Source organism: Camelus bactrianus, chromosome 15, assembly GCF_048773025.1.
Source record: "Camelus bactrianus isolate YW-2024 breed Bactrian camel chromosome 15, ASM4877302v1, whole genome shotgun sequence".
Lineage (NCBI taxonomy): Eukaryota > Metazoa > Chordata > Mammalia > Artiodactyla > Camelidae > Camelus > Camelus bactrianus.
Genome location: NC_133553.1, coordinates 52,620,476 through 52,642,675, shown reverse-complemented (window position 1 = coordinate 52,642,675; position 22,200 = coordinate 52,620,476). Strand labels below are relative to the sequence as shown.

The following is a 22,200-nucleotide window of genomic DNA, read 5'->3' as shown; positions in this document are numbered from 1 at the left end:
AAAGAGTATTGTGTGGCCCATGAAAATGACGTGAACGTCAAGTTTGTGTCCCTACATGCAGTTTTACTGGAATGCACCCATGCCCACTGCTTCACACATCGTTGATGGCTGCCTTTGTGTCGCACTAGGACAAAGTTTCAACACAGACAGTATGGCCCACAAAGCCTAAAAGACTGACTTACCTCTGGCCATTTACAGAGAAAGTTTCCCAACCCTGCCTTGGAGCCCAGGTTTAGCAAGCTCTCTGATAACTTCTTCGTAAGTGAAAGAAAACATCTGGATGTACAGATGTGAAACGTTCCATGTCTGTTACTCAGCTGGCTGTAATTTCCAAAGCTGGTGCACCACACCTGCACGAGAAGGCAAGACAGGAACCGAGATGGACAGTCTAACATTGCCCCTTCGCTGTTTCCCAAACACGGCGTGAACGCGAGGAGAGGAAAAACAACAAGTACCCACTGCGCTAGATTTAAAAGCATTTAATGACATAGCATATATTTAACAGAGAGGGCAGAGGTTGAGAGGTACAGGTCATACGACGGAGCACCGGGCCTGAGTGACCACCTCCCTGCTCAGGCCCAGCCTCTGGAGTTCATTCCTATCAATGCCATTTTGATTGTGCAGTAAGATGAAAATTTGTCATTACAATCATTACAGTGACAGAGAAATGCACACTATGTATCAAAGAGCAAGGTAATGAAGCAAATTATAACACAGTGTGGCAACGCACAAGCAAGTAACCATTAGGGTAACATTACTTTGTCCAGTAAATGCTTCAGTTCCACTTGTACACTTACCAATGATTTAAAGGGTTTATTATACATCTAGTTTTATTATACTTTGTACTAGAATTATCTCAAACATACAATATAATGTATTTCAGCAAAAAAAAAGAAAAATTGAAATTACAGATTATTTAAAACAGTATCAGTTTTCTATTCCTTCTCGTATACCGACATTCTTCACCGTTGTCACAGCTGATGCGGAAAAGCCGCATGTCGCGTGTTAGTAAGTGATGCCAGATACAAACGGTTTGGTCTGCAGAGTTAACAATGGGGCCGCGCGACAGCTGCAGCAAGATCATAATACACAATCTGTTTCATCCAGGTAAACCCATCGCGAGCACTTCTAATAGTCAAGACTCAGGGTAACCACTGGAAGTAAATGGAAGAGAATGGTGTCGGGAAATCGGTACATTTGTCTGTGGTGAGCATGGGAAATATTGTTTGAGCACCGCTGCCTTGCATACCAACAGCACTAGAGGCGGGTTATTTCCAACACAGCCTCACAAAATTGAGGAACAGTTTAAATATTGAGATCTCATCTATATAATTTCATTTAAAAAAAATCTGGTCTTCCCTCTGCACCTCATACTTTTGTAACTTGGAGATAAAGTGTTTAGGTGTATTTTTCCCCACCGCCCCCCCACCCCAAGAAATGCTCTATAAATTAAAAAAAAAAACAAAAACAAAACCCCAAATCAACCACATTGATGAACATTTAGGCACAGAGAGTACTGTGTTGGTTCTGAGCTTGCATGCTGGAATTTCACTGAAAAGGTAAGAGAAGGGCAGGAGGTGAAGGAAAAGGAGTTCACTTCTTTTTGCCAAAAAGGCTGAACCTCTTTTCTTTGTCTTTCTCTTTGTCCTTCTCCCGTTTGCCGGGACTGGACTCGCTGGTGATGGTGACGACGCTGGTGGGCAAAGTCTGTGCCCGGCTGGATGCTGGCGTGCTCTGGGTGCTGGCAGACACCTCATGTTTGTCAGAGGTGATGGCAGAGGAGATGGCCTGGATCCATGTGTTCATTTCCTCCTGGACGAAGGAGGGGACACAGGTGAGACTCAACCAGGAGGGATGGGCGTGAGATGCTCTCACTCTGCCTGGGGACCATCTGAGCCTCTGTGGGTCAGAATGCTGGGGAACAGTGTGTCTGCCTAATGCGGAAGGGAAGGCAGCTCCCAAATGAACCTCTGCTTTGTCACGAGAGCAGTGAATATGGTTCAACTCGCACCAGAATTTGCTTTGTGGTACCTCAAGGTCCTCACTCTAGTACATGGTCCTATAACCATGGAGGAGCTGGAGGACTGGTCTACAGTAGGGTGGCAGGTCCCACCCTAGAACGTGCTTCTTCTTTTCTTTTTTAAATTGAAATATATGTGACATACAACATTAGGTAAGTTTAATAGAAGTTGCTTTTTTTTAATTTAAAGCCCTACACATGGTGTTTTCTCATTGGCGGGCCCCCTCTCCCTTCAAGGAGGAGCCTGGTCATGCAATGGTTAGTTAGAGGCAGTGGAGTATAGCGGGGAGGTTCCATGCCCAGTCCTGGGACCACCTCCCTTGGGCTGGGCAGTTTTCCTCCATGGACTTCAAGGGACCCTGTGCTGGCTCTCCTGCCATGGCAGGAGGACAGCGAAATGACATTCACTGAGAGATATGCCTCTGAGAGACATACGAGAACCAAACACCTTCCAGCGTTCGTGACCTTGGAGACTAGAGGACAGAAGCACCACTGATCATCATTTATATGAAGAACATCATAAATAAAGCTCATTGTGGTACAAACACTTGCAAACTTCAAAGTGTTTAAGAGAAATGAATCTTAGAAACTTACATCGTCTTTGGCTTGGAAGAGGTACTCATTGCCATCATTTAGTCTGTAATTTGAAAGAAGAAAGTCAGTCACAATATAACTTAAGAAAAAAAAAATCGTTCAACTCTCTTGTCCTACGTGGGATACAAGCAGCCACAGGAATCACACCTGAAATGCCCATTGGAACTCTGCACACATCACCCACCAGGCCTGGACATCAAGTCGCCACCTAAAAGCCACATACATCGTTGGGCCAATAGACAGAGATAACTTGGGTGTTTCAATCGCTGGAAGGATCAAAAAAGTTCCAAACATACCAACATCTGGATTTTGTTGTGACAAAGACCACTTGGATGACCAGTCACTGCTCTAAGTTGAATTCAAGAGAAAGCTCTTTAAAAATCATGAGCCCTTTTGAAATTCTGCCACTGAGCTTATACCCCCCACATTTACAAACACTGGACTTTATGAAGTGATATGTGGAAGAAGTCTCCTGGGTTTCTCATATGTGTGTCTCAGCATGAGAGAAACTGCTCTTGTGAGGAGGGTGGGGGGAGGGGGCTCCCTCGCTTTCCACTGGGGTCTAGAGGAGGGGGCGGAGGCGGGGCAGAGTTGATAAGTGCCCTCTGCTGATATCCTGACCCTCTGAAGCTGCATCTGGGAAGTACAGAGCGGCAGGCAGCCAGGGAACCATGCTGTCTGCTGCTGGCCTCCCAGTGTGTACAGCGTCTCAGGTCCTGAAGAGTCTGCCTCCAGTGCTAGAAATCACACCATCTGAACCGTTTCTGTGTGCAGTCCTCGGCCTTGTCCAGCTAGCGTGAGACGCACCGGTCACTGAAGACCTGAGCTTTTCGGAGCCCGAAGCAACAGATCAAATTAGTGTTAGACTAAGTATCATCCCAACAACTGACATGTTTACTTTTTTTATTTTTAGAAGAAAAACTGATTTTTCTGCCCTTTTCCAAGTATAAGCAGAACTTCAGACCTTGGATCCACCCTGCGGGGAGGTGTATGTGTTCTCCAGGGTAGAGAGATTTGGAACGAGATGGTTCCAGAGGCATCTGGAACATCCACTGGGTGAGTCAGGGGAGCACAGGGCCCCAGCCCCACCCCCCACTTCCTGTTTGTCTCCATCCAGCCCCAGGATGACTCAGCTTGACCCTTCTCCAGATAAGTCATGAGCAAAGAACAGCATCTCCTGGGTCTGGATAAGCTGTAAAGATGGGGAAACTATTTTTCTAAGCTTCCCTTAAACTACAAAACAGCTCACCTTATCTTAGGAAATGGTAAGCTCTAGCTTACAAAAACGGAAGTGCCCTTTCTTCAATGTTCAACTGCGCCATTAACCACAGGGATGCCAGCGACTGGCCACAGTGCCCAGAGACCCTAACCGAGACTTATGCCTGTCCAGTTTGTCACTTTATCGGTGATTTTCTAAACAGCAGGAGAGGAACTGACTGATCACCACATCTCTGAATCTATCTAAGAAAACCAACTCCCAGAGTGGAAATAAAACACATCCCCGCTACCCCGGCAACTCTCACCTTAGCTTGAACACGTGTTTCTTCTTTTTGTAATCAAGGGCCACTTCACAGATGGCTTCTTTCAAACTCACAGGGACCTCGCTGTGGTAGGGAATTCCAGAAGCAGCTGTCTTTGCATCTTTGTAGAAACCCATTTCTTGGTTATTTATGACACAATAAACATTGTGCCAGGACCTGAGCAGTAAAGAAAGGGAACGTCAAGGTTCTGTTCCACATTCCCTTAAAGAACTAAGAGTTTGATTATTAGGTAAATGATTCTCCCACGACAGAGTGTGATCCCATGTTAAAAGCCCTTCCTAAATTCTGCTAAAAGTAAACAAAGGAACAAAATTCCTCTATGTCCTCCATGTCCCCAAGACAAGGCACATGTTGCTACAGTGGCAGGTTTTGGAGGGCTACTTCTTGCTCTGAATTGGAAGAAAACCACAGTGCCCTCTTCTATTAAATAAGGGTACTCTGCTCTGATGGGAAAGCTTTTTCTTGGTGTTTCCACTCTTTGCTGTAGTGCCTTTTCATGGTAATGGGGTGCAAGCCAGCCTCCTTACTGCAAACATGCCTGTCCTTAAGCAGCATTTCAACCTTAGCTTCATTCTTTGACATGGTCTGGCAACTTGACAGGGAGACAGATCCAGGGCCACTAGCACTTAGGGTACATCTTTGGATGAATGATAAAATGGTAGCCTTTCCCCCATGATATGGCAAACTGTCATAATATACAGATTTTATCAGAACAAGATACTTTATTGTATTAACAAATAAGTCTATATTGTCCTCACTGTGGATGGCAACTCTTAGATGGGATTCCCTTGTACAGTGTACAACCAGCACAACTGTACATGATGGTCCCAGGCAATTTATTTTACTGGTTAAGCACCCAGGCTGTGGAATCAGATGAGTTTCACCCCAGCCATGTCATTTCCTAGGTTACTAAACAGGGTGAGCTTTCTTAACCTCTCAGAGCCTCGATTTCCTCATGTGTAAAACAGAGATAATAGAAGTAGGGCTATTGGGAGATAATGAAAATAAAGACTGCCATAGAGATAAGGTCGGAGAAATGGTGAATGTCTTAAAACATCCCACAAAGAGGAAAACAATAGGGAAATCATTTCATTCCAGGGAGGACTCTTCCAGCTCAACCCCCCTTCTCAGGAGGAACTACTGAAGATTCTTCCTGCTGTTCCCACACACGCTGAACTCTCCCTTCTCCTGCTGAATGAAAAGTACGCTACTCCCACTTCCCGGTGTCGTTCCTGAGAATGTGATGCCTGGGAAGTTCCGGGACAAACCAACCACCTGAGTGCACGCTCCCTGTTCAGCTCAAGGGCAGCCCGCCTCCCCCCTAATGGGTGACTTCCCATCTGACCACCTCTGCTACCCTCACCTGCTTGAGGCTTTCTTATTGTAGGCCTCCCACTCGTGCTTTCGATTCAGGAAGCCTTCCATCTGGGCCGAAGGCGTCTCCTGGGTCCTGGCTGGCAAGGTGGCGGCACTCTGGGCTGGGAGGGCAGTCTTGGCTTTGCGATCGGAGGTCGGGGAAGGGATGGGGCTGGACTCTTTCGAGCTTGTCCTCTGTTCTGCAGCGCCATTGACCATTTCGCTGGTGTCCACCGTTTCTGCCATCTAGGGACAGCGGAGAGGCCATTCAGCAAACCCCGTGGGCCCCGGGGGTGACCACATACGCTCTGACTCGCACACGTGGCTGTGTATAAATGCCTGGCGCAGATCGAGGCAGTACAGTAAAACCATCACACATCCCACAAAGCCAGCGGGACACCAAGGACATTAGAAGGTGGGAGTGGATTAATACCCGCCCATTTACGGGGAGATGAGAAAAGCGAAATGCCAGTATGAGTTTTACTGCACTCTGCTCCTCGGATCACTCCATTTTCTCTAATAGAACTCAGATCGTTTCCTCTCATGGTTACTTTAAAACAAAAGGACAACGGTAACAATCACACATATTAAGTATGAGAGAGTGGACGTTATACAGCAGCCACCTTACAACCAAGGACGCCACCAGAAGGGCTGGAGGTTTAAGCGAAAGGGCATTCACAAACAGATCTATAGACAACTCTATCAGAACTACACAGCATTCCCCCGAAGTCAGACAAGAAAGACCTTTGGTGTCTGAAATGCTCTCCGGCTCGCCCCACCCCCCGCCCCTGGATACATCGTCATAAACACATGCAGAAATTAGGACGGCAGTCATGCACCTCACATCTACCATCCCCGTTAGACTTGGGAACTTAGGAGCTGGAAAGAAATGAGGCAAGTCAACAAACATCAACTGAACCACATCTGCCGAAGTTGTATCGTGAGTGGGTTGTAGTTTGTGTTAAAGGAGCTGGAAAAGCCAATCACAGTCACTCAACACCACACGGCTATTTACCCCCAAACACAGACAGAACCAGGGCCTTCCCCATCACGTGCTGGTTGATCACGGTGCCTTGCTGCACTGAGACGAGGAAGCCCAGCCAGCCAGGCTTCCAGCGGCTCTGACCCTTCAGGCGGGAGACGTCTTCAGGAGCTGTTCCTTCCCAAGCTCATTTCTATTGTAACCCTCAGGGCTTTCCGGCTTGGGAAATGCGGTAGGGTCTCCATTCATTATCGCTTTCAGCCTGTGTGCCATCAACTGTGTACCATGAACTGTAGCAGCCCCTGGCTGGGACACCCAGGGCGTGGGATTAGCGAGTTACTGAAGCCGGGGGTGGCTGACGCTTTAGTGGATTACAGACAACCTGCACCCCTCGTACACGGACAGACATGGAGGTGTCAATGGCACGCTCGTTAGATACGTCCCCCACCACTGCTGCCCAGAACCAAGTGACGCCAAATCAGCAGCAACAACCTCGACAGGATCAACGGTAGACTGGCCACCTCTGCTTGAACACTCAGATATGTCAACTCGCAGGAACTGGATCTCTCCGTTAGGGCTCATCTAAGTGGCAGGGCGGGAGTCAAGTTTATATCCTGTCTATACGAACTATCACTGTTAGCATCAGGGTTTAGGGCCAGACTAGAGGCTATGCAGTTGAAGGGTGTTTTTGATTAGAATCCTTTATCCACACAGAAATGTGGACAACGATTCTTAGGGCAGAAGAGCTTCGGGGAGGAGATGGGCAGTGATTATCCTGGCCTTGCAGTGACAGCCTGCAGACATGAGCTTATGAGCGATAGGCTACTTAAGTTTTTCTCTCTTCCCTTTCACTTTTAAAGGAGAGATGGAGGGGAAATTAATAACCAAAATGCAAAATCCCAAGTAAGAGAAGGTGGGTGGATTTTAAAGTTGACAAATCTGTTCTAGTGTGAGATTTCAGGAAACTTCTGGTGTGAAGTGTGAGATTGGTCTGGAAGGCCTGTGCCAGGCATGAGTCCAGGGAGACATGGGGTTAGTGTGTATAGAAACCAGATTAAAAAAAAAAAAAAATTAGTGCTGCAGCTGTGACTTGAAAACTGTTAGTGACTGCAATGACCTGGATAGGGGAATGTTTAATGGAAAAAGGCTGAAATTTATCATACTTGGTCAGACTTCAAGGTAGCTGAAGGCCAGGGGAAGCCTCTTCTGGGGGAAATTCTGCAGCAAAAATTTTTTTTCTTTAGAGTTAGAAGGAAAGAGAAAACCCCAAACCAGTATGCAGAGATAATTAATGTTTATGCAAATGAATCACTAACCAAGGAAACAAGGAAAATAAAAGGAACAAAATGAATTTTAATGGACATGTACTTAAGCATGCCAACAGACAACACGCCACTAGAGACAAACATCAAAAGCAAATCATAGTGCTGTGACCAAACAGTGGGTACATGTGGATACACCCCCACCCCCACCCACATTGCTTCTCTTTAGCGATTAGTCCAGAGTGCTTTAGTGGCTCGGTACACCTGAGATATTTCAATCAGGAGGTGAACATAAATGCAACGTGACAACTAGTAGCACAAGAAACACCTGATTGGTTTTCTAAGTGTACGAAGCAACACTATTACTTTCAAGTTCATTAACTTGAGTCTCTGCACCGTAACTCAGAAAAAAACAAATGAAAAGAGCTTTTCTTCTTCTGATACAATCCAATCACAATTAAAAATTTTTTTCTGGCAAGCTACAATTTAAAAATCTAGATAAAACAGGCATGAGAACAAATGCCAAAAACATCTTAGCACTCCTTTCCTGTGTGCTCATGTGGCATTTTCTTTTTTTTTGGTCTTCTGAGTATAAAAAGCATAAAATTGGATGTTAATCCTGATGATACAAAATTTAAACATATATATATATGGACACATCACATATATACATATAGACCAATGACACATATAATTTGGAGCCAGAAACACATGCTCCTAAAGACCAAAGATGAAGCAGTAGTTTTGTTCTAAAATGAATTTTGGTGTGTTTTAAGGCAGAGACCCAATAATGGTGCGGACTACCCCCAGAACAGAAGAAGCTTGGCATCTATCTATATACCCATCTACAGTCGCAAGTAGATAGATATGTACATAGAAATAAGGAAAAAACAAACAAGATGCTATATGATGTTATCCTGACAAAAGAAAAAAAAAAAGACATGCATCATGAAATGAAAAGACAAATTAGACTTAACTCATGGAGAACACATATCAAAACAGGTTTTCTGATTCCACTAACATCTAAATATGGCAAATGAGCAAGTGAATGTCTCCCAAGGCTTTGACATGATACGGATCTGGTTTGGTTTTGCACTTTTCAGTACCAGAAAATCACCTCCTCATTAGCTTCTATTCCTAAGGAACAGAATTTCTGTTAAAACATTTTCGATTCCTGCTGGTGGTCTGATAAATGCCATCCTAGAAGACTCATTAGAGAGCGCCACAAAAAAGTTGTAAGAAAATGAAAAACGAATCAGAAGATCCGTACAAGACGTACAACGGCCTTTCTGTCTACGGAGACACTGAAAGGACTTCTAGAGCTGGGACACACGCAACGGCTCCCGGTTGGTCCACCAAGGGCACGGGTTCAAGTCATCAGGGCGAACCAGAATGGCTTTTGTTCCACTTGTTTGAAAAATTTAAACAGTTTGACACCCTGAAGTCATCAACTGTATGGGGAGGCCAGGAAGTCTGGTAGGCAGGCTTCTGAAACAGGCCGAGAAGTGCTGTCACGCCTGCCCTGACCCGAGGCCGGCTGTGCTCTCTGCCGCAAGTCAGCCTGGAGTTCCCAGCTCGGGACTTGGCAGAAGAAAGTAACAGAGGAACGGGTTTGTAAAAAAGGAACAAATGATCCGAGGATCTTAAAATGTTTCAGATTCTGGGCCTAAAATTAAAATAGCTTCCAAAGTAGATTCAACTGTTGGGTTTTTTTGTTTTGTTTTGTTTTGTTTTCAAAACATGAATGAATCTTTCATGGAATGTTACACAGCTGACTATAAGTTTTAATCCTAGTACTGAAAGTCTGCTTCCTTATACACCAGTCTTCCTACTTACTGGTAAACTACTGCAGGTTAATAGCGTCTGTAAAGGGGGCTAGGTATAGTGCGGTACTGCGCTCTGTTAGTATAACTGGGTGCGTCATACCTGTCGGATTCTAGTTTTCTTCTTCATTTTGTTGTAATCTCACTTAATTTCAATTACTCACGTAAGGCTTTTGCTGCAAAATCTTAATAAAGTAAAAAGCTCACGATAAATAAACAAAAAATACGTATGCTGCTTTCAGGCAACTGAGCATCCATCAGTTAAAAGACTCAAATAAACATGAATTAAACGCAAACAAATATGAAACCAAGGAAGGCTATGAATTAAGTAAAATTTTAACACTGTGGGTGAAGTGGAAGCCAAAAGGTCAAACCAACAGGATTTGGAAAGAGTGGTTCTTGACAAACGGTAGCGAACTTCACAGTCCAGACCACGGCTGGTCACTGGCTGTCCGTCTATTAAAGTTTTTGTAGTTTTGGTAGGTTTGAGAGCGGTAACTAACCCGTGGAGATCCCTGATCAGCCGGTAAACCATTCTGGGAAACTTGCTCTCCTTTTGAAGTATCCCTGTTGGGAAAAGGGGAGAAGAAGACAGAGGAGTGGAGGGAAGGAGAGGGGGACGGTGGGAGGGGAAGGGAAGGAAGAAGAAGACAAGAGAAAGAGAGGACGAGGAGGACAGGACGGGGGAGAACACAAGTCAACGTTACCACAGGCTTTCTCTCAGAAAACCACACGCAACCCTCTTTTACATAATGAGATTTCTTTTTTAAAAACTTCCCCAAGTGTTTCAAATCCACCCTAGATAGAGAGTAAGCCCACAGGCAGGACCCCTCCCTGCCCATAAAGGTGGCACTAGGGGTTGTCACAGAGCTTGGCCACAGGAAAATAACTGGCCTTTCAGAAATAAGAGTGACTTCTTCTGTCTTTTGTATGAAGTCACTCGATCTTTCAGAAAGCACCACCACACAGTCACTGGCCTGACATCTGGGCGGTTCCCTCCATCCATTTCGTATGGAAACTCTTAATGAGTGTGAACGTGCACACGTGAGTGCACACATGTGTATGGACACGCATGCACACAGCAGAGGAGCGCTGTCTACGTTCCATGTTTGCTGCCGACGCAGCACCGTGACTGGACAAGTCAGTGTCCCCAAACATGGTCCAGAGGTGACTGCGTGGAGTCTGAACAGTCTACGGACATGATTAACAGGAAGGGCCTAGCGCAGCACGGGCTCAGGAAACGCGCTCCCTAAACCTCCCGTGCCCCGGAAGCTGAGAACGCCCATGACTCACCACTGCTGCTGGGACTCGGTCTCCTCGGAAACCTTCGTGCTCGGCTCGGGAGAAGGCGGCCGCCTCTTCCTCTCCTCTTCCTCTTGCTGTCTGCGCACTTCCAGTAACTCCAACTGAAGGAGAACACAGCGATGCTCAGCAGAGCCCCGAACTCCACCTCTTTTAAGGCAAGGGTTCTGGGTGAGCTCTCCTGTCTGAGTGTGTCACACTGGAGCACAGTGGACAACCAGAAGCTCTGACAACCTCAGCAAAAATCACATGAAGGTCATAGGAACTGCAGCAACAACCCCAAAGCACAGGAAACAAAGGTCTTAGTGATGAGACAGGTCTGTTCTGGGGGCTGGCAGAATCCCTGAGTTTTGTGTGCCCCCTGGGTCGTTGGGTTCAATCTCTGAATGAACTCTGCAGCTCTCAACTTTGCGTAGGAAGACAGCACCTGAGCCTGAGGGTCTGTGCCGGACATCCCATCAGAGCTCAGACAAACCCCACTAAGACAGAGCTGCAATGACTCCCAGGGAGGTTTCCTGTGCCATGGTAGGGACTCAACCCCCTCCTACCCCAAACACATTAAAAAAAAAAAAGCTATGGAAATGAAATACAAGCAATATGCATGTACCAGAAGTATTCCATTTTAACACAAATGTATGCAGGTACATTTTAGATGCCCAGAACTGTAGAAAGCAGAAGGAACACCATTTTTGTACATCGTTAAAGAATCAGCCTTCCACCAGGAGTCAGAGTGTCTTGGGAGAGAACACCAGTGAGCAAGCCCTATTCTCAGGCCTTTATTTTGGCAGAAGAGGTTATTAGGAATGGGGAGAATTTTCAGTGGTCTAGGATCAAGCTGCTGCTATTTGATGGGACTTCTAATTCTGAAATCAGAGAAAACTGTAAGGCTGTACTTCCTAGAAACCACAGCTTCTAGGAGGAAAAGCAGATCAAAAAAGAAAAGCAAACCCTGATCAATCAATCAGTTCCCAGACAGGAAGTGATCACAGATCCAGGGGTCCAGAAGGTGAATGAGGGGGCAGTAGCCCCGGACAGGCTCCCGAGGTCCTGTACCAAGAGAAACACCATCGTCAGGAAGACCCTTCCTGCTGCTATGAACAGAGCCACGAGGTGAACTCCCCAGCCTAGGAAGTGAGCAGGAAGAGGCTGCCCATGGGCACCAGGAGCACAGCGCCCCGGCTCCCAGTGGCCGCTTACCGTTGTCAGCCTCTCCAGGGCGGAGAACCTCTCATCCCAGGTCGCTGCAGACTTTTCAAAAGCCTCGTGGCGCTTGATGAGCTTCTCCACCTCGTCCACGCTCTGGCCTATTTCTCGGCTGGACAAGTACGGCTCCTGTCCGAGCAGCCAGGCCTCGGCCACGCTGGCGTCCCTTGAGAACTGATGGACCTCCAAGACTGCACAGGGAGCCAAGAGTGAGTGTGGAGGGCAGGCGGGGGTGGCACTGCCCTCTGGTGGCAGCTGCGGGGCCCCAATTTACAGTCCGGCCTAGAACAGCGCCGTCCAACACAAGAGCCTTGTGAGCTACGTGCGCAACTTTAACGTTTCCACTAGCCACGTTAAAGATGGGTGAAATTAATTTCAAAAGCCTGTTTTTGGACAACCTGATATAGCGAACCGTTATCATTTCAACATGTAATCAGTATGAAAAAATTACTGAGCTGTGTTATATCTTTTTTCTTCTGTCTTTGAAATCCAATGTGTGTTTCATACTCAGAGCATATCTCAGTTTGGACCAGCCACATTTCAAGCTCTGAAGAGCCCCACGTGGACAGTGGCTACTCTATGATCGTGCAGAACTGGAAGGTATACTCTGCTTATCCAGCCCTGCTTCAGTGAGGTAAGCCCCACAGCCCTGTAGCAATCTGCAATCTATGCACAGCCAGATGATGCTGACGGAGCAGCCACGCATTGGTCACCCTTTCTGGGGTGGAAGTGCTATGTTTTCCTCAGAGGGCGGAGAGGGAGGGGAGGATCTGGGAGCACTGTAGGAAGTGGGGACAGTGCGGGCTAAGGCTTCTGCTTTGTCCACCCTGCCCCCTCCACACGGGAGGAACACAGCATGACCTCCATCCACTGCAGCCGTGAGAAGCAGGTCAAAGCTCAGCTCTGCACTAGGGACATGTTACCTCATCAGGAATGCCCAGCGTACAACCTGGTGCCTAGCTCACAGTGGGGCATCACCTGGGTTTTGCTGAACTGAACTGAACTGAACCTGCCCTGGCCATTGGCAAAATTTATGGACCAAATCCTCATCCAAAGAACGGTCAAAAGTGGGATTTCTTTTTCAAGAGTTGAGGTGCCTCCACCACATCTTTCAGAAAAGGCCCCTTGGATTCTGCTTCTAGAAGGCACCCCTGCTGTTTGACAATGGGGTTACAATGCAAGGACAGAGCCCAGAGCCCCAAACAAGGAATGGCAAAGTGTGGTAAATAGTCATCAGCGGGGCTACTGTCAGTGTTCATACCAGCTATGAATGCTGTTCCCAGTGCTGTGTATTAGGAGCTCTGTGTTAGCTCACATATTCCTTTATAAAATGAGATTAAAAGCAGAATCTACCTGAGAGGGTTACTGCGGGGAGTAAACAGAGAAGAGTGTCTGAAACACTCAGAATAATGTCCAGTCCACTACAAAATCTTTACCATTGTTAGCTTTCGTAAGACCTAATTAAGCCAACTTTCCATCCTCCTGACCCTGCAGTAACGATCCTCCTTCAAGACAAGAACGAGAGGCCTTATTTGCACCTTTCCCGAGGGATGCCACATTCTGTCCTCTCCACACGGTTCCTGAACACCCAAACCCTGCTTACAACATCCAGATCAATCGTGGGATAGAAACATACTGAATATGCTGCTGGGAACTACTTAAAAATACTTACTAACGTGACGTGGTGAAATAGCACATTAAAAAAGAAGCATTTAGAAAAACTCCAAAAATCATTAAGTGATAAACATCGTATCAAGTCAATTAAAATAAACTCGCATGCTTTCAGTGCACCGTAACCAAAAAGAGCAGAGACATTAAGCACGTCCTTACTCAGTCTCAACCACTCCCATCGGTCTTCCCACTTGTCAATCATTTCTTTCCTCTTCTCTGTCAACTGCAGTAACTTCTCCTTGATCTGTGAGAAAAGAAGGACCCCAGGACATCTTAATGGAATGTACCACACCCTCCTAGTCCGCCCTTCGATGGGCCACTTCACAGAAGAAAAACACACGTTGCGTAGAGACAACCACTAAGCCAGGAAACATCTAGAGACCCGCTCAGTCTATCTGCGCACTAGGACAGGAGAGGAAGGTGTGGCGACGTTCCTTCCAGAAGGGGCTGGGAGGAAGGCCAGGCTCCACCTGAAGCTGCTTAATTGCGAGGAGGCTAACAACACACTGAGCCCTCCCTGCCAGACTCAGGGGCTTACTCAGGAAGAGAGGGATGAAGAGACAGGCGAAGCCCCGAGCTCTCCGAGAGCCTGTCCAGACCCTGGGAGGGGCCACACGCTGAGGCACCCCTCACCACTCCATTACCAGCACCCTAACTCGAATTAGCAATTATCCACCAAAGAGCAAACTGATCTGGGGCATGTGTGACAGAGAAGGGGGTGTCACCCAGAGGGAGGATGGATGGAGGAGGTGAGAGAGGATGAACCCTCAACTGGGGGCCCTCAAAAATTGTCTTCTGTGCCACAGATTTATTGGCTCTGCACCTAGAGTCTTGCCCAGCTGTCTGACTCCACACACACAGGAAAAAGGCAAGCAGTTCAGAAGTACCTATCAGTGTGTGTACATGTATATGAGGACAGAGACACGCACAGACACACATACTCACAAAACAGTCATTTTACACCTGCACACCAGCTGCACTCACGCCAGGGACCCCAGGGCAGAGCGGCGTCCATCTTACCTCCTCGGATGCGTAGTGCTTCCTTGCCAGCAGGGATTTCCCAAGTTCAATGCAGGTTGTGAAACTGTCATTACGAGCATCGATTTCAGCTTTGATACCTTGGTGGTTATTCATTAATAGTTCAACAGATGATACATCCCTAAAATTAGACAAATAACACTTCCTTTAGGAAATGAAGCTTTTCAAATAAACGTGTGGGTTTCAAAACATGCAGTTGGTTTGAAGGAAACTGGTGGCACAGAGTGCGTTTCAGGTCTGATTCACAGTCTGGGCTCAGGATGGGTCACTGAGCTACAGTACAGCAGTGTAATGCAGGACCAGCCATGCAACCTGACACTGAGAATAAAGCTACTTTTATTTATGTGTGTGTGTGTGTGCTCGGAATAATTCAAAACTGTTGCCAGGTGGAGACCAGAAAAACCACTGGATTTCCGTTCACACTTCTACTTTATAACGCAATTCAGACTCTTCAAGAGGTGCAGAGGCTGTAACAGGAGTCCCCAGTCGGACCCCAATAAGTTAGCTGCCAAAGGTTCAGGACATGTATATTTCAGAGAGCAGCAAATACTGTCTCCTGATTTAGACATGAAGACATACAGTGCAGAAACCAGCCAAGAAATGAGCTGTGAGAACTTCTTCCCAATCAAAACCTACTGGCCGTGAAGTGCTGACCTAAGGAAACACAACTACTCTATTGTATATAACAAATACATTTCTCCTCTTGGGGCAGAGTCCATTTCTCAGTTACGCTGGGGGCTGGCAGTGGCGGGGGTGGACGGGGGGGGTTTCTATGTGTCTGCTTGTTCATCTACCAGCTTCTCCTCACTGCTCTGCATGAAATGCAGCCAAAGAGAAGATATAGAACAAATATTAAATAAGAATCCCAAGACACCATTAAAGCAGGTGTTGAGGGTAAGAGGCGCCTTTAGTAATGTGTATAAAAAAGGATACGGTGGTTTTCAATGTAACAGACACAGGAAAGAAAACTCAGAAAAGCCATCTCATTCCCATGGTGAGCGGAGCTAATCATGCCCAAGGTGTGCAGCTGCTGGGAAGCACGAGGCCTGCAGACGAGGGCAGGCGGGCCCGGCTGAGCGTGGACCAGGAGGACAGGGCTGGGAGGGGGAAAAAGGGAGGGCTTCACAGCATAGGTGCCTCACTCGCTGACAATCATGTGCAGGAGACAAGTGAAACAGCGGCGGCTCCCCCAGGACTCCTCCCCGCCCCTGCTCTGGCCTCAAAGCTCTCAGGCTGGGGCCCCAGGGTCAGGGAGCCTGATGTGCTCCCACATGTCCGGGAGGCCGGCAGCATTACCTGGGCTTCTCCTGGGCTTCGATCTGCCGGATGACATCCTCCATCCACAGCATGAGGTCGCGGACCATGCTGAAGAAGCGGAACTTGTCCCCCGTGTCCACCAGCCGCACCCTGCGTCCCTCACAGGCGTCCAGCAGGGCCTTCCAGGCTTCCAGGACCTCGTTCTCCCGCTTCTGGATGTCGTCGGCCTTGTCACCCGCGTAGGCTGCCTGGAGGCGGGCCGCATCCTCCTGTAGCTGCCTCACCTGCAAAGCCACGGGGGAGACAAGCCAGGTCAGAGGGCTGGGCCCCTGCTCAGTCGCCTGCCGCCCACTCCCTCTATACTCGCCACACACTGTTCCACCTTTGCACTGATAAAAGCACTGAGTCAAAATGGGGCTCCCCCATCCAGAAGCAGCTCACAATTTTTTGGGGAAGATCCAAGTCAGAAAAGCCCAGGTTTACTATATTCTGAAGTTCTGCACTAATGCTAAGACAAATAAAATGCTACACAGATGCAGACAGGAGATCTGGGTCAGGAAAGGTCCCTGAAGGTGGCCAGGGGTGTAAAGACTGTATAGAAAAACACAGTACATATCCAGTATGTTTAGAAATAAACGCCCAATCTGTTTCTGCACTTTTTAAAATCATGAATGAGAAACTGCCATGAAGAACACGTTTTGAAAACACCCTTTTGTTGCTATGTGATGTTTTTGCTGAAAACAATACACGATCACCTATAAAAGCTCCCACAATGGGACATTTCAACTTGAAAAACAAAATGCAGCATTTAATGTAACTGATGCCAAAGAAGGTGAAATTTTAACTGGACAAATTTCAATAAAAACTTTGGAGAACAGGAAATGCAAATGAGTCTTAGGAAAAGATGCTACATGGAGATGCTGTAACTTGCCATCACTTAGTCGGCAAAAATTCAAGCTTGATGATTTATCTGCCAGTGGTGCGGCTTCACTGCTGACAGGACAAAAGGCTACAGCTCCTATAGGAGGTGTGGGCAGTATCCACCAAACGTACAAAGGCATGTGCTTTCTGATTTTATGATTCCACTTTGGAGAATTTACCCTATGTATATTGCACTCTTAGGAAATGAAATACACATAAGGTTATTTACTGCAGCAGTGTCTCTAAAAGCAAAAGACTGAAAATAAATTGAACGTCCATCAGTGAGGGGCTGGTTAAATTAGGATAGCACCTCTGCACCGGAGGCTCCCAGGTGGTCACAAAGAAGAACGAGGAAGGGCTCTGCTCTGCGAGCTTACATGGAAAGTGCCCCGGGAGGACGGCTATGGAGAAAAAGCCAAGTGCAGCGATACCTACTTTCCGTGGGAAAAGAGGGAGAAAAGAAGAGACTTTCACCTTTTGTTGGGGGTGTGGCGGGGAGAGACACCTTTACAAAGCAAACTAGTAACCAGGCCTTATTTTATATCTGAACATTTCCTTCTCTTATGTTTTATACAAAGTACATAAAGTATTAGTAGTGCCCTCCACAGATACAGCTTTTAATGAAAAATGTATATACACATATGGGGGAATGTAATGATACTCGGTCTTCATCTACTGATCAGAGTCCAAAGACAACGGCTGTCCTGGACAATAGCAGTCTTTAGATGCCTGTGAGGGGAGGACGTGAAGAAACACCACGAGATGGATGGACAACACTGGGGCTGAGGGAGGTGGACCACTGACCCTGACCACACAAAACGGCTTTAGGTGGTGGTAGGTAAAGAAAACTGCAAATGATGCAAAGAATCAGTGGGGTTTGGTTTCCATGGTGATTTGATTTCCATATCCTAAGAGAATTTTGGAAATACTCCTTAATTATGGCTCAGGTATAACTGAAATTACAATGAGCAAGTTCCTAGGAAATTATCTGAAAAGCTACACAACTAATCAAATCTTTCCAAACAAGTAGAAAAGAGAAGGAAAAAAAAACTCTGCCTCTGGCTGTTTTTAATTTGTTCTCACAACAACAACAACAAAAAAGGTGGAGAAAGGATAGCAAAAGTGGAGATTCTCACAAGAATTAACTACTGCTTTGAGAAGTCACTGAAGATCATCATCAGAGGCACAGGCTGAGTGGTTTCCTCAAACCCCATGGCCCCATGAAGAGAGACTGGGGGCGGGTCAGGCTGGCACATGAGCATAACGGCCAAGGAGCTGTCAGATGCCACCAGCTTCTGGGAGCCTGCACCACATGTCTTCCCTGCTGCTCTAGCTCTGTTCTAACTGCAGGCTTGCAGAGTTTGTAGCTGAAATAGACTGGCCTGGCGGGTGCTGTAAGGTGGGCTGTCAGGCCTGATGGAGCAGATTCCTGCCCCGAATATTCCTGGACCCTCAGTGGGCTCCCTCATCTCTCTGAGCCTCACAAAGTGAAGTGGTTTAATGAAAAGATGAGGGAGCAACTCCATCATCTCTAGAGTCTCTTGAAGCTCTAGAAGTAAACGGTTTCAGAGGTGCAGAGGAGAGACCTGCTGCTAATCAGGCTCCCAGGCATTCCAAAAGTTCCCCTGAGCATTTTAAAAATATAACAATAGTTGAGAACATTCAGAGCTCCTGTGATAGCATACGTTCTGCACCCATGTCAGTCCTTAAAGCATCAAGGAACTGAAGCTCAAGGCGGGAAATTAAACTTGCAGCCACACAGGACTGTTGTCCAATTCAGTCCAAGGTCTGCCCGTCTCTGGTGGCCTTGCTCTGAGCGCACGTCAGACTGTATGGTTCAGGCTCCCTGCGTGTTCACACGGTGACATCACGTGCAATGAAAAATGCTGAACAGAAAGCTGACAAGTTTCAGAATGGTGGGTTTCCACAGAGCTGGGGGGTCCACCAGCTCTGAAGGAAAGCCTGGAAACGCTCACAATGCACAATGAGCCCTTTTAAATCCTGCATGATGCAGGCCCTCAGCCACTCTGTGTATCTCTTTTAACTATTCCCTCCACACCTGCCTCCTTGATGGAAAAGCTGAAGCCACCTAAATCTGAACGGAGCCCTAGTTGTGACCTACCTCTGCTGTGAGAAGGGGCAAATTCAGAGGACAATGGCAGTAAAGGTGGTCCCTCCACAGAGCAAACCCCAATGCACACACAAGAGTGGGGCCAAGGCTGACGCACCTCATTGGGGGTGGCCTGCAGCGGAATCTGGGCTGTGTGTTTTTATAAATAAAGATTCGCTGGCACACGGCCACACCCTCACTTCCGGATTGTCTACGGCTGCTGTGTGCTACAACAGCACAGCTGAGCAGTTGCAACAAGGACTGTACGTCCCACAAAGCCGAGAACATACTATCAGGGCATCCACAGAGAAGCCTGCCAACCCCTGCACGAGATCGTCAGTGCACTTCTGACAGATAAGAACAAACCCCCTGACATCCTCAGGGCTGGTATCTCGAAGGAAACTGACTTCTTCTCTAGGACCATGAAATTTTAGGGGAAAAAACAGACACAATTTATTTTTCACCTAACAGACATAAGGCTAAACAAGAAACTACACAGAATGAGTGTGAACTAGGGAGTGGTTATACCACAGATCCTTAATGTCATGTTGTTATCACTTTGTCAGACATCTTTTAAACAAAGTCGTAGTGTTCCCCCTTTATACTGGGGTGGGGGAAGACCAGGCATATTAAAACATTAGAATTTTGCTTTCTCTCTCCTTGGATATATAACTCAGACTCTGGTTGATGGAAAATAGTATGGTATTGTTTCAGAAATTATTCTGGATGGATACACCAACGTAATACAAATTCTTTTTGAGAAAACTTGTAACTTGCAATTCTTTGTGCGTGTACCTACTTTATTTTAATCATGGGGATGTTCATCTAACAATGTCTGCAACTGTGGCAAACTTAGAATTTCATGCACTGGTAAGTTCTCCCAAATGGAACATTACAACAATGTGAGTGTGTTTGTGTGTGAGCATATGCATGTGTGTTTAATGTGGGCAATTTTCTGAGGCAAGTTCTGAGGAGCCAAGGACTGGAGAGAGATGCATCAGAGAAGTACAAAGATGCTGTCTGGCAAGATAACCTCCCAGCACCCCTGTGCGGCGCCCCCACCTACCTGGGTGCCCAGAGCCTGGATGTCGTGCTCAAATGTGGTGTGCATCCTCTGTAAGGTCTCCACTGTGTTCTGATCTCTCCCGAGCTCCTCGGGGAGTTTCTTGTGTTTGTCCTGGATGCGACCGAAGATCTCCTTGGCATCGTGGTAAAACTTGTGCAGTTCATAGGAGGCGGCGAGGATCTGTGTCCTTGTGTCGATGAGCTCCAGGAGGTCAGCCCAGGCTTCATTGAGCCCGTCCTTCCACTCGGCGATGGTGGCGGCATCTGAATGTCCAGAGTTGATGAGTTCGTCCGCCATGTGATTGACCGTGTCCACGCGCTCCTGCCCTATGTTTCCCGTGTCACGGGCAAACTCCCGGAATCGTTCCTGCAGCATCTGAAATGGGGATGAGTGAAAAGAAATCAGTGTGATGATGGTGAACACTTTATTCCTTGATCACATGAATGCCCTTTGGAAAGAAACTCTTGACTTAACAGATTTCAGCTCTAAAGCCTCTTATCAGTCAGGCTTCCGTCTTGTTCTACACTGCAGTCGACTAGGGCACGGGCTCCATCTCCTTTGACCAGTGGAGAAGAGGGAGCACAAGTTAGGCAACCTCCAAGTGGCCAGGAGAGAAAAATGCTGAGTTGAAACGAAACCCTGTGACCTTTGATTCAAGTCGAGTCCGGGGTGTCTTCTCTGCTTGCAGACAAGGAAGGCAAACAGGCTTCCATAATCCACCACACACAGCGCACCCACTGGCACCCTGCCCGTGGTACTTGCCGTGACGTGCTCGTAGTCCTGCCCCAGTTCGTGCGAGCCTGCGACCACCTCTCTCTCGGCGATCCACTGCTCCAGGTCATCCACCTCCCGGTTGAGCTGGAACAGCCGGTGCCTCTCGTCCAGCTTGCCCCTCCTCTCCTCAGCGAGGTCCTTGAGGCCCGCGTAGAGTTTGTCCACCTTGGACTGCCGCATGCTGATGCGCTCACTGCGGGGAGGGGGTGGGAGAGGGGCCATAATGATACATCTTCTTCAGGGAGACAACAAATGAGGGGGAAGCGCCAAGAGAGCACATTCTGTATAACTTCTCAAAGCAAACTTTAGGTGAACCTATTTAACCTAAAAAACAGAACTCTGAAATTTCACCTCAACTTCAAGTAATAGAGACAACATCTAATAAAACACAGCAATTAAGGACAAAGGCCACCCTGCTTGTGGTGACAGAGGAGGGGGAGAGACGCCTTAACACGGCACTGCTGGCTCTGTACATCAGGATTTCCTCTGATGTTAAAAGTTCACCCAAGATCCGGGGCCGTCCTCTGTTCTCAGGTGCCATTGGGCCAAAGGGAAAATGACATCCCTGTCTGCATGCACCTTGACCTTCTCTGGCTTTGTGCTCCTCCCCGCCAGGAGGGTGGGCCCTGCTGCTCCGTTGCCTGGGGGCACTGCATCCACCCCCACCCTCCAACTTCCCTGAGAATGACTGTCTTTCAGCAGGAGAGACAAGGACTTGCTGGTGCCTGTCCTTGGCAATGAGGAGGGCGACTTTCCTGGGACTCCTGACCACCAACACCTGAAAGAACCCCTACACCAACACAGCCACTGGCCTTATCTCCAACCTGCCTGGGTTAATGCACAAAGCCAACTCCTGAGTCATAAAAGGCAGTTACAGAGAAAGCCGAAAATGAGGGCCAGGAAAGTGAGCCCAGTCTGTAACAGGGCAGGAGTACCACACACAGCCCTCTTTCTCCCTTATCCCTGAGGCATTCTCAAGCCTTGATGTTTAAGAGTTAGAAGGTGGTATTAACTTTGTTCTTCCCGGGAGTTCTTTTATTTTACAGATCTGTGTCTTCTTATACACCACTCTCTTAAAAATAATAATTACTTTCCTGAACTGGATCACTTTTCAACCCAGGGGTAGGTGTTTTGACAACCTGTTTATGTGTGCAGGTCAGTCTGTACTTCTGACTCACGACACCAATCAACTCTCAGTAAGTCTTGGCCAACAGGAAGCATGTTAGGAAATACCTCCTGTGGATTAACTAACAGTTCACCCTTCCTATTCAGCACAGGCC

The 22,200-nt window shown here is 47.4% G+C and overlaps 1 protein-coding gene across 6 annotated transcripts in view; it reads right to left on the bottom strand.

Annotated features, from left to right (window-relative positions):
• Positions 1 to 464: 464 nt before the first annotated feature.
• Positions 465 to 22,200, bottom strand: part of SPTBN1 (spectrin beta, non-erythrocytic 1) — a 184,551-nt gene continuing 162,815 nt past the window's right edge. For 5 of the 6 annotated variants that reach the window (XM_074341142.1, XM_074341137.1, XM_074341139.1 and 2 more), the window contains 12 exons: positions 20,909 to 21,113; positions 20,147 to 20,521; positions 16,089 to 16,333; positions 14,775 to 14,913; positions 13,914 to 13,998; positions 12,078 to 12,274; positions 10,872 to 10,984; positions 10,082 to 10,145; positions 5,519 to 5,757; positions 4,138 to 4,311; positions 2,615 to 2,657; positions 465 to 1,812 (listed from right to left, as the gene is read on the bottom strand). In XM_074341142.1, coding sequence (XP_074197243.1) covers positions 1,594 to 1,812; positions 2,615 to 2,657; positions 4,138 to 4,311; positions 5,519 to 5,757; positions 10,082 to 10,145; positions 10,872 to 10,984; positions 12,078 to 12,274; positions 13,914 to 13,998; positions 14,775 to 14,913; positions 16,089 to 16,333; positions 20,147 to 20,521; positions 20,909 to 21,113 — 2,098 coding nt within the window. In that variant the 3' untranslated portion in view covers positions 465 to 1,593. Of the gene's footprint in view, positions 1,813 to 2,614; positions 2,658 to 4,137; positions 4,312 to 5,518; positions 5,758 to 7,826; positions 8,673 to 10,081; positions 10,146 to 10,871; positions 10,985 to 12,077; positions 12,275 to 13,913; positions 13,999 to 14,774; positions 14,914 to 16,088; positions 16,334 to 20,146; positions 20,522 to 20,908; positions 21,114 to 22,200 lie in introns of those variants that run through there. The other variant, XM_074341141.1, reaches the window with a different exon arrangement.